General features: G+C 36.4%; 1 protein-coding gene across 16 annotated transcripts in view; it reads left to right on the top strand.

Moving 5' to 3' along the window:
• The window catches only part of PARD3 (par-3 family cell polarity regulator), a 649,759-nt gene that overhangs the window by 251,745 nt on the left and 384,922 nt on the right, over nt 1–13,092 (top strand). For all 16 annotated transcript variants that reach the window (XM_032837827.1, XM_032837836.1, XM_032837840.1 and 13 more), the window contains exon 3: nt 4,512–4,692. In XM_032837827.1, coding sequence (XP_032693718.1) covers nt 4,512–4,692 — 181 coding nt within the window. The remainder of the gene's footprint in view (nt 1–4,511; nt 4,693–13,092) is intronic.

Raw genomic sequence — 13,092 nt, 5'->3', positions numbered from 1 at the left:
GGAATAGACAACAAGGAGCATTATTCTGCCCACCACAGCCACCATCCTCTTTTTTTGCGATGAGGACTGTAAGGCTGAGAGATGGTAGAGAGGCCAGTGGATTTACCAACACCCATCCACGAAGTAAGATCAGAGCTATTTTTGATTGGAGATCTGTTTGATTATGAATCTTGGGCTCTTAGACACTTTGCTACACACAGTTCTGGGCTTTAAGCACATAATTTTAACCATTAAAAGGGCTACCCTCTATCCCAGTGGTTTGTAAGTGTTTGCATGTAATGTTTTAAAAATAACTTGGAAAAGAAATTAAAAGCAGTTCGGAGGCTTCTGATGTCTCAGAGAGTTAAAATGATTTCTCCTGAGGTAGGTGAGGAATGGTATGGCCAAGTATGGCCAAGTTTGGAGTTTATTTGAATGTGGGTTTATCTTAATTGTGGATGTTACCCTAAATTCAACATATCTGTTCTCATGGAGATTTGATGGATAAATGGATCAGAAGAGAGATTAAGTTATAACTATTGAAAGTAAAAATGAACTTTCAGAAATGATCTGCTTCACGGACAGCAGTGAAGATTCCATCTGTTAAAATATGGATATGAGTCATGTTTCACAAATTTTAAAAGCAGACATTTCCTTTATTTTTTGAAGGGCATGATAGAGATTTTTAATATGTGATGTTTTTGTGAAGGTTTAGTTTTCTTTTGCTGTGCTACTATATGCATTCTTGTAGAGTAGATTTTCTAAAATTATATACCCTTCCCAGTTTAACACAAAATTACTTCATATCTGCACCTGGCAGTTAAATTTTGGTTTAAAAGAAAGCTATGGAAATTGTATGTTATTGGCATATTGCAAATCACCAACTGTGATTCTGCCACTGAAATTCAAACAGCATTTGTTCATGACACAGTCCAGATTTCATAATACTTGTGTTTTCTAAAAATGCTGGAGATAATTATTGAAACTAATATACATGTATAAGTTCTTCCACGTGTGGCATTTAAAGACACAATCTCTGTAATTTGCAGTCTCCATTTTCAGTTTGCAGAAAGGACTTGATTCTTGAGAGAACACACCATTGTAAAAAGTTAATAACAAAACTTGCATTTCATTTGCTTCCAATTAAAGACCAAATGTCAGAACTTAATATCTTCAAAATCCATATTAAGCTGCATACCTTGTGAGAAGTTTGATGATATTAAAATCAAGTAGGGAAATTCAAAATCTCAGTGAAGAGCTTGAAATGGATATTGGTACTTATCAGGGTTACCAAGGTACCTTGACTCTTTGTTTTATTTCCCAAGTTGAAAATTGTAAATTGGATGTTACTGGATGGATAAGCATTCTAGTGCAGGATTATCAAACTATGGCCTATGGGCCAAATTTGGTCCATCACCTGCTTTGTAAATAAAGTTTTATTTAAACCTTGTTGTGCTATTTATTTGTGTGTATCACCAGCGGCTGTTTTTGTGCCACGGTGGCTGAGTAGAATGGTTGTGACAGAGACTGCATGGATTGCACAGCTCCAAATATACTTACTAGTTGGAACTTTCAGAAGTTTATTGACCCCTCGTCTAGCAGAATGTCTGTGTTACTATTCCTGGGAGATTCTTGCCAGTCGATGTCGGATAAACAGACTGATTTTTTTTTTTCTGTTTATGGGAACTTCAGTGTATACATACAAACACCTTTCTGTTATTTATAACTGCTAAGGATTTCTTATCCCAGTTATGTTGCTTATTATAAGGTTGAGTGGCCCAGCTATCCATCCTACGTTAATTTCTCCTTACCACTTAACCTCCCTCCACGTTGTTTAATCAGCTAATTATAGATGATGCCCCAGCAGGGTTCTGAGCTTCCTGTTTGTCTACCTGTCTCTATGACCTTACGATGGTTTTTGTTTTTGTCTTACGAATTGATTGACGACACACACACACACACACACACACACACACACTCGTGGCAATATCATTTGTTCAAAATGACAAAACCATCTATGAAACGAGAACTGTAATTATAAGTGCTTCTCATGTTCTGTAAATTTATCATACCATCCTTTAACTGATAGGACTCAAGCTTAGAGAAGCTTGACTTGGAGCTAGGTAGGAATGTTAGGGTTAGTCATGGTTCTACCTTCCTTGGAATGCCACACTTAGTTTACTAGGCATAAGGTTGTAGGGTGAGTGATCAAGGGGGTGCTGGCCCTTAGCACTTTATTACTCTGAGATTTTAAAGTGCTTCCACTGTTTAGTTATCGGAATAAATTGCATCTTAATTTTCTTGGCCTTTTGCAATGCTATATTATGAAAGTATAATTTTGAAATAATTTTATACTTGAGAAAAGTTGCAAAAATTGTTGCATATATTCTTCATCCATCCGTAATGTAAAATCTGATACAGCTGTAGCGCAGTTATCAAACGTAGAAGACCTAGTAACATTGAGTCAATACTGTTAACTAATCTACCGCAGTCTTTCGAATGTTGCCTCCTTTCTACTGATGTCCTTTTTCTAGCCCAGGATCCAGGCAAGGACCTCACGCTGCACGTCGTTCTCGTTTCTCCTCTGTCTCTTCCAATTTGCACGACTTCATCAGCCTTTCTTTTGCTTTCATAACTTTAATATTTTTAAAGAGTGAGTTATTTTATAGATCGCCGCTCAACTTGGATTTATCTGATGTTTTCTCATGATTAGATCAAAGATACACATTTTTAGCAGGAATACCACTGAAGTAATTTTATGTTCTTCTCTGTGCATTTTATATCAGGGGGTGATATGACTCATTACGGGTGATGTTAACCTTGGTAAAGTGTTTTCTGCCAAGTTTGTACCCTGCAAAGATACTATTCTTCTCTTTTTAATGAAAAGGTATTATGTGGGGAGATACTTTGAGATTTGCAAGTATCCTGTTTCTCATGATATTCTCACTCAGTGATTTCCACTTCCATTGGTGATCTCACCTGCAGCAGTTCTTACTGTGAAGATGGCCTGTGATGACTTCTGTTTCCATTATTCCTTCTTTTTTATTAATTGGAATGCTACAGTATGGAAGAGCTGTCCATTTCTACCATTAATTATTTCTTTAACTATTTACTTGTATCATTATGGACTTACAGATATTTAGTTTGTTTGTTTTTGGGTTAAAATGCATTTGTATCATTATTGACTTGTTTATGAATTGTCCCAGCTTTGGCCATTGGGAGCTCCTTTGGGTCAACACTGATTCCCTTTGATGTGCCTCTTTCACTTTTGAGTACTCTTTCCTTTTTGGCATCAAGGGTGTTCCAGGCCCATTGTGTATTTTCTCTGCCCCAACCCTGGAATTAACTATTTTTTTTTTTTTTTTTTTTTTTTTTTTTTTTTTTAAGGAGCCCTTGTTCATTCATTGGAAATAGTAACAGAAACCAAGATCTGGGTGCTTGTGTTCCTTCATACTGTGTGGTTGCTTCCAGGACCACTCAGTGGGGGGAGCTAAGAACCACACACGCACTGACTTTCGTTCCTACCTGTCTGTCTGCCTACCTACCCACTCATTTAAAAACAACAACAACAACAACAACAACAACAAAAATCCATGTTCATATTGACGCCTCTGATTTTAATCTGATATCACAGAGTTTATTTCTTTATTTGTAACTTCTGTTTCTGACAGGGAGAATTTTGACTCTCATTATCCAAGATATTTTTCTTTTTCATTCATTCGTGCTATGTGTGTGTGTCGTAGTGTGAGGATTTCTAAACAATACTCTTGTGAGAAACAAATTTATTTGACAGGTTTTTTTTGTTTGTTTGTTTGTTTGTTTGTTTTTCGGTCTCTAGTCTTACATTGAATGGTGAAAATACTTTTCCAAAATTACTTAAGTCTTTTCCTCTCCACCAGTCTCATTGCTCCCATTTTCTTTTTCTTGTATTCCAATTCTTACCAATACCTAGGAGACAACCTTATCTTTTATCCTTCTTATGCACAAATGGGCAGACATATGTATAGTTTTTAATACTCCTTCCTCCTATGTGAAAGGTACCTTATATCTTTTGCTATATATGTAGTACTACAGATCACATATATGCATTATATATAGAAATGCATTTTCTCTTCCACTTAATATATTATTTACAAAAAGATTTATCTCTGCCCCCTCTCTCTTAATGTTCTGTGATATAAAACCAATTTATTATTTTTTTACCAATAGAATTTTGGATTTGAAACATACAACTTAGAAATATAAAAGTAAAGCATCAAAGCTTGGGGGGAAGACTAGGTCTTTGAAGCTTTGCTTCCTAGAACATAATATTCCTGGGTGCTTAAATGTCAGTATTTTTCCTCTGTAGATTTATGTCAAATGTGGTGTAACTTTTGTAGCAGTTTTATTTTACTTTAATTTAATTTAGATTCAACTAACTAACTAACACATAATGTATTAGTTACAGAGATAGAGTTCAGTGATTCACCCATTGTTTGGCAGCAGTTTTAAATGCCTTTGTTTGTAAATGCAGATTTACCTTTCGTTTCTAGCTGGTAGCCGTGTTTGATGAGCAGGATCCACATCATGGAGGTGATGGCACCAGTGCCAGCTCCACGGGTACCCAGAGCCCGGAGATATTTGGCAGTGAACTTGGCACCAACAATGTTTCAGCCTTTCAGCCTTATCAAGCAACAAGTGAAATTGAGGTCACACCTTCGGTCCTTCGTGCAAGTAAGTGAAAGCTCTTTCTTCTCTGCATGTTTCATCTTAATTTACAGGGATGCCAACTCCTGTTATCCAGCCGTGCTCCTGTGAATAGAATTCATTATCTGTTTTTATCAAAAATTGATTAAGTTTAGAACCTGGGCAAATGTCTTTTGCTGGAGAGGTAGGTGAGAGTCTTCACATTTTAATACATGGGGCTTACTTCACTTTAGACTGGTAGACTTTTAAATTGCTCCCTAAAGGTAAATAAGGATGACAGTTAAAGTTATATTCCCAGATTTTTATTTTCACGTTTTTCATCTGAATGCTAGATCAAATAGGAAATAGTTAATGGCCTTAACACCAAACCCAAACATAGTATCTTTGATAATCAACTTGGATACAATCATTACTTGAACTTTATCTGAAAGAGAGAGTGGTGAAGAGACCTCGGGGCCAGAATTATCGTCAGAGATCTGGAAGAGCTGCTATTCAGATACCCTCTGAAGGAGAGAAAATATAGGGCTTAGTGAGTTTATATTAGGAATCCAGGGACTTAGAATACTCAAATTCTAGGACACTTGCCTGAAGAATTCTGTTGGCTGTTCCTGGGAGGTTTACACAGAAAAGTGAAGTACTTTTGCAAAAATAAATTTAGTGTTTGTAATGATCTAATCTTATAATTGAGCACTTTTTAAGAATAAGAAGGTCTATTTCAAGAAATTTGTAAGTCAGAAATCATTTATTTTTTAGTCACCTTTATTTAGAAACGTTGCAGTTTTTCCAATGTTGTGTGGTAGTTTTTTTTTTTTTTTTAAATATTTGTATTTACTTATGTGACACAGAGCAAGAAAGTGCACAAGTAGGGAAGCAGCAGGCAGAGGGAGAGGGAGAAGCAGGCTCCCTGCCGAGCAAGGAGCCTGATCCTGGGCCTCCATCCCAGGACACTGAGATCATGACCTGAGATGAAGGCAAATGCTTAACTGACTGAGTCACCCAGGCTCCCCTAATTTTACTGGTAGTCTTGTGTGGTTTTACTGGTAATTATCAGATCTTCTTCATATAAATAGGTAATAATATATAATAATGTATGAAATTCTCTATAGAGTATAGTTAGATAATATTTAGACTATAGTTAATTCTCACAAAACTTAGATTTGTTCACATGGACAAACATATTTTAAACTAATTTTGTGGAAATAGCATTTGATTACTACATGGATATGCTCTTTTAAAAATCTTATCTTGGATTGCTTCAGGCAATGTTTTTCCAAACGTGAGGTGTGTACCATGTATGGTATGCAAGGTAATACGTAAGTGGTACACTAGTTACTTTACTTTCTTTTATTTTATACCAGCTCATTAAGCCCATGCTTTTTCTGCTTGGAGTAATCTCATTTATAAATGTGGATTGCCTAAATTTGATTTTTTTTTTGAAGTTTCTGATGAAGTGTTCAATAATTTATCAGTTTCTTATAACACCCAAAGCTCATTACATCAAGTACCCTTATTAACGCCCATCACCCACCTCCTCTCCAGCAACCCTCAATTTTTTTTCCCATAGTTAGAGTCTCTCATGGTTTTTCTCCCTCTTTGATGTCTTCCCATTCTGTTTCCCTCCCTTTCTCTATAGTCCTCTGCCTGTTTCTTACACTCCATGAGTTTTAGAAGTGAAATCATATAACTATCTTTCTCTGATTGACTTACTTCTAAATGTGATTTACAGTAAATTTTAAATAAGAGTACAGCTATTCAGGTGCCTGATATTTGGGAAATAGTGTCTTTATATGAATAATTACCCTCTAAGGTATATAATTAGTATATAATTAATGTCTTATTGTTGTAGTTTTTAATTCATGTTTTATAAACATATAGTTTATAAATGCTTTTTTTATATGTTTTATAAACATATAGTTTATATATGCATAAAAGTGCATATAAAGGATGCACTTTTAATTTAGCTGCACCTTAAAAAAGTGTTAGAGGAAAGGTAAATGCTGTCTTTATGTTAAGAAGAATTTGAATGGTGTACTTTCCATCAAGTTTTGTCTTTCGTTCTGGACACAACATTTCTTCACCACCACCACCCACATTTGGCTGGTCCTGTGTGTTTAAATTTAAATGCTGTTTTTCACACAGAAGATCTCTTTTACCTTGTTTTTCATGAGCAGAGGAACTTATATTGGAAGCTTTGGCAATGTCTTGTAGCCATCAGTGGGAGAATATATAAATACTATTTTCTAGTTCTAAATTTTGTATGCTAAGCTTATTTGGATTGTATGGCTTTGGAAGCCATTGGGGAAGTGTATGGTAAGCAGCTAATAAATGCAATGTTTGGTGGTTGTGTAAAAGTTACCTGTTGTATACGACTCCCCTAACTATTAAGATGGTTTTTCATACTGTTTTAATACCACTGCTTCAAACATAATAGTGGGAGTTGGACAGCGCTGGGCCAGGCATTGTGATATGTGATGAGTCCAGAGTTGAGGTCGTAAGGCCTAGTCCTTGTCCACAAGGGGTTATGTTTAGTGGTCTTTCTGGTTTACCAATAGGAAAATAAAGAAGCCAACAATATGTAGAAATTTGCTGAATTGAGGAATAATCAACTCTAATTAGGGGCATGGTTCATAAGAGATTTTAGGTAAACTCCTGATGCTTTCCTTGAAGAAAGAAAGTTAACTTTGCTGTGTTTTCCAAGTCTTGCTATGTTTGAATTCACTCCTCTCCTTTTTTGCATGAAGAATTGATGGAAGCTAAGAAAAGTGTGCAATTTATTTTGTCAATAGAACAGTGGATATTAAGTCAGAATTAAGATAAGCCTAGGTGAATTTAATACACAGAATTCTCATCTTAAAAGCTTTTTATGCTTTTTTAGAAGTTGCTGTGAATTTGCCCTTGTAGTGCATATAAACTGAAAACCTTGATTTAGTTGAATTATTGATTCTCAGATATAAGTGATATTTTCCCATGAGGGACAATTGACAATATCTGGAGATATTTTTGGTTGTCACAACTGGTAAAGATGGGGATACTATGAGTGTCTGATTAAGGCCAAGAATGTTACCAAACATCTTACAAGGCATAGGACTGTTGTTCGTATCAGTTCTCCAGCCCAAAATATCAATAGTGTTGAGGTAGAGAAACCCTGAATTAATGAATCATTGTCCTTATGGTCAAAAATAGTAGTTATGTAAGAGAAGCTTAAACTGATACTTGAGAAATATTTTTTTGAGCCCTGTATGTTGAACAACGTTCTGAATAATACCCTTAAACTAAAGGATGAGACATCACAACCAGCTAATAATGATATTGCTCATAGAAGGTAATCCGTAGACCATAATAATAAAAATGGGGGAATTATGGGCAGTTTTACATAAACTTACTGGTGTAAATGTAATTATTAGAAAAAAATACATATTTTCTTAAATTCCAAAAAACGTGCTTTAAAAAAATGAGAAAGTGAATAAAATAGACCACACAGTGAGAGATCATGTATGTAAAGCTTCTTATGTTGAAGAAATAAAACAAAAGAGGATAACTATAAAAAATAGGTACCTATGGGGAACAGAGAGAATAGGATGGATGAAGTGGGGTAGAAGTGAGACTCACAACCTCTTGTTTTATATATTTGGCATTCAAACCATATTATGTTTTATATAATTATAATCAAATTTTAATTTAAAAAAAACTGTAAGATTATTAGTAGTTAAATAGTAATTCTCAAAATAAAAAATCATATAACAGAACTATACATAAATTATATATCCAGTTGGTAGCTCACGCATCCAAGAGTAACTATTTGGGGTTACTGTAAAGTCTAGTAATTTGTACCATGAAAGAAAGATGGGGGGGAAAAAAAGAACTACAGTTTGTTGTTGGTAATACTGGTCCTGTTATTCTTGGATTGTTCAGTGGATATTATGAGATGGAGCAAATGAAGAATTATAGTAATATTCTAATTCTGTTATTCCTTGTGCCATCAAGGATCTGGGATTCAGAATATAGACGGAAAGGTCTACAGACTTAAGTTAGAAGAGAATAAAGAAAAATTCCATGGTCCTCAAGTTGCACAGAACATATAATGACTCTGTGGGATGTTTTATTTCACACACACACGAAGGAGGGAGGAAAGGAAAATCCTGTATGTGTTCACTGACTATGTCTTGAACTAATGCTCCAACCCAGTAACTGAGCATTCCTGATATCCAGACTGTGATTTGGAAATAGCATTTTCCATCAAAAGGGATCAGAGCTTTCTGGAGAAATGGCTGAATTCTGATCCAGGGAGGAAATGTATCAGAGGATTCTGGGTCATCGTGCCATATCAGAAAATAAGGAAAACTGTGAAAGATCACTGGAGTTGTGTCAGCAGGGCCCAGGAGTCATGTCGAAGCTCCCACTGGCCCAAGGAGGATGATTAGAATATCAGGAAGGGGAGTAATAGCGGTGCGTTCGTGAGTTCATAATGATAATGAATAAGTAAGTAAGCAAGCAAGGTAAGAGATGCTAGGGAACCAGCTTACTATTTGGAAAACTGGTAGAAGAATTAAATAATTAGGTATCTTTCCTGTATGAATGATATTACTAGGTAACTAAATAGATGAAGGGGAAGTTCTTTTTATTGAGGTATCCTGGCTAATAAATGATAGAAGTAATGCTAGAGTAAGAATATTGCTTTTTTTGTCATTCCTGAATGAAATAATGGATCTATGAATTTATCATCAATCACTAGTAATATAAAAAGATAATAATAAATTGAGAGTTAACTAAGTATTGTGATCTTCCTGATGGAAGAATATAACACTATGAAGTAGTCTTGCAAAAGAAATTAAACCCAAATCCAATCAAGCATCTAGATCCAACTGTCAATTTATAAGAAATCCTGGATGCTGGAAAGCATGTTAACACCGTAGATGTGCAGTCAGTCAAGTCAAGATGGTGGGAGACTATATAAGACAAGTGACCCAGGTTCTTCGATACGTCAAGTGCAAGGTAGGGGAAAGAGGTGAAGAGGGAACACAGATTAATAGAGCCTTAAGAGATATAACATCCAATCATAATCTGTGAATCTTGTATAAATCCTGATTTAAATGAAACAACAACAACAAAAGAATAGCAATCATATGCAGATTGGTGAGTTGAACACCATTTGAATATTTGATATTAAGGAATTATTTCATTTTTGGTGGACTATGTTATTGAAATTATTTTCTAAAAAAGTTTTTATCTTTTTGTAATACACAACAAAGTAGGTGTTGGAAATCATCTATCTGGAATTTGCTTCAAAGTACATAGGCGGGGATAGTAGCTGAGTGGCTGTGTGGGGATGCAGTATGCTATTCTGCTTCTGTTTGTATTTAAAATCACTCTAAAAATGTATGTGTGTGTTTGTGTGCGTGTGTGTTTTTGAAGGAAACACTTTTTAAAGGCACTTATTTAACACTTTCAAAGTTTACTTAATTCCTGTGTTTCTTGAATATTGTTTCATTTAATGTAACTCGAGTTTTAACCTAATACATTTATAAGCTTGAGTATCTTTCATTGGTCATCTTTTCCCATTTCTGTGAAACAAAATACATCCAAATGTTAACTCTTGAATTTTTATATAACGCAAATATACTGGTGATCATTATTAATACATAATTTATCAACGTAGTGTAAATATGCACTAGAAAAACCTTTGCCTGTTAACGTGGAAATAACCGAGAACATTCAAATGAGAGTAAGCGATTTGTTCAGAGCTTGCCATAGCGAGGGACCCTTCCACCATCACTTGTATTTGGCAAGCAGGGAAGTGGGAAAGCTTTATAGTAAAACAAGGGGGAGGCTTCAGATGTGCCCTCATTGGTAGCTGTTGGCGTAGAGTAGCTGCTGGTGGGCTACCTAGAAGCAGAGGGTCCTTTGTAATTGGCTCAAGGTGGCAGGGACTGTCTCTGGCTCCTCCTAAGTTGAAAGCAGAGTCAGAAATTGGGGAAGCTGTCAGTTATTAATCAGATCCTGTCTGCATTGGGCCGACTGTTACAGGGGTTATCGCTTGGCTTCCTGAACTGGTTGCTGCAGGTCATAGTCTAATTTCCTGGACTCGTTACTCTAAGTAGCAGACTGGCTTATTAGGTTGGTTTCTACAGATTGTGGATTAAGTTTTCATTTTTATGTATACTCTGGTCATTGTCCATTTTTATTATTTTTTTGAGAGGGCATGTGTGCATGAGTGGGGTGAGGGAGGGGCAGAGGCAGAGAGGGAATCTTGACTTGAGTCTCAATTTCATGACCCCAAGATCATGACCTGAGCCGAAATCAAGAGTCAGATACTTGACTGACGGAGCCACCCAGGCGCTCCAGAAATTATTTTTATTATAAGTGTATCTCTTTAAATGGGACTTTCTCCCCAGCTAGTTCACTGTAATTGTTGAAAAATATTAAATTTTTCTAGAGTGAGAAATTGTTATCTGGGAAATCTTGTTCACAGAAGTGAGTAGAAGGGTATACATTGGAGTTTGTTACGGTACTGTTATCAGCCCTTCGACCTTCCGTCAAGTTAAGCACCAAACATCAGTTAGTGATCCTTCATCAAGTTATTTTTATTGATGTATCAGTGGAAAGACAACTGGCTTGTGTCTTCCTTTCATTTTGTTAAAAGGAATGAACTAGAAACCCATTGAGTGGCAAAAGAATTTGTTACCTGGAGTCATTTACTTTCTCAACATCAAGGCCATTATTTCAAAATGTCCCTTTGTCTGGCATTCTGGAGGTTTAGTTTGTTTTTTGTTTTTTTTTGTTTTTTCCTTTTTGAGATTTTCTTTCTTTTCTTTTCTTTCTTTCATCTATCTATCTATCTATCTATCTATCTATTTATTTAGAATCTCAAGCAGATTCCATGCTAAGTGTGGAACCCCACATGGGGCTTGATCTCATGACGTGAGCCAAACTAATTGTCGGATGCTTCACCAGCTGAGCCACCCAGGTTCCCCATCCTGGAAGTTTTTATGTGTAGTGGTATATATCATCAGTTGTAAGATTCAGGATAGGTGATGGTTAGTTTTTACTTTTTAATTTTTTAAGAGAGAGAGAGAGAGTGTGTGTGTGTGTGTGTGTTTCACCTGTTTTTTTGAGGTAGAAAAGCTGTCCAGAGCATATGTAGGACTTCCTAGACTCAAGGCACTTTTACCTTCATGGACCCCCTTCTACCATAATATCAATAATAAAAATTAATTTCATATAACTAAATATTTCAGTATTTTATTTTTTCTGTCATGCAAAATTTCATAGCTTTCATGGGCTCTAAAAGTATTATTTTCATATGATGTGAGGAAAAAAATATTTACTGTATCTCTCAAAGTTCATTTTGTTTTCCTTCTGATTTTAAAAGAAATTAAGTGTCTGCCTCTTGCAAGCAGAGAAAGTCAATTATATGGTTTCATTTACTTGTGGAATAACATGGAGGATGTTAGGAGAAGGAAAGGAAAAGTGAATTGGGGGAATCGGGGTGGGGTGGGGAGATGAACCATGAGAGACTGTGGACTTTGAAACAAACTGAGGGTTTTAGAGGGGAGGGAGATGGGGGGTTGGGTGAGCCTGGTGATGGGTATTAAGGAGGGCATGGATTACATGGAGCACTGGGTGTGTTGCATAAACAATGACTCTTGGAACACTGCATCAAAAACTAATGATGTGTTTTATGGTGACCAACATAACACAATAAAGATTTTTTAAAAAGTGTCTGACTCTTGGTTTCAGTTCAGGTCGTGATCTCAGGGTCCTAAGATAGAGCCCCACATCAGGCTGTGCGCTCAGTGAGGAATCCACTCAAAATTCTCTCTCTCCCTCTGCCTCTGTCCCTCCCCCTGCTCGCTCACTCTCTCTTTCTCTCCAAAGAAAGAAATAAAATATATATATATATATTTTAAAAGATTTTATTTATTTATTTGACAGAGATCACGGGTAGGCAGAGAGGCAAGCAGAGAGAGAGAGGAGGAAGCAGGCTCTCTGCTGAGCAGAGAGCCCGATGTGGGGCTCGATCCCAGGACCCTGGGATCATGACCTGAGCCGAAGGCAGAGGCTTTAACCCACTGAGCCACCCAGGCGCCCCAGAAATAAAATATGTCTTAAAAAAGAAATTAAATATTTGAGCCTCCTGAAAGCACTGTGGGTCCCAGGCACTGGGCCTCCTCTGCCTCATGGGTATACATCAGCCCTTAGGGCTGTTGACAAGGGAAAAAGGGGTTCAAAAAGCAAGCATTTCGCCTTGACCACTTTAAGGACAATTGAGCCATTTTGGGAAAAGATGCAAATCTTATGTGAAGACCTAGACTTTAGATTCCTGAAATTTTTGGTGTCCCGCCATCGCTTGGATGGTCTTTGTGTCGTCTCAGGCACTGTTCATTTTGAAGATTTGGGCAAGATTAGTAATCTCTCTCAGCCTCAATT

The sequence above is a fragment of the Lontra canadensis genome, unplaced genomic scaffold, assembly GCF_010015895.1.
Source record: "Lontra canadensis isolate GAN:19392208 unplaced genomic scaffold, GSC_riverotter_1.0 scaffold100, whole genome shotgun sequence".
NCBI lineage: Eukaryota > Metazoa > Chordata > Mammalia > Carnivora > Mustelidae > Lontra > Lontra canadensis.
Note: the sequence above shows the minus strand (reverse complement) of the source record. Positions and strands in the feature narration are given on the sequence as shown.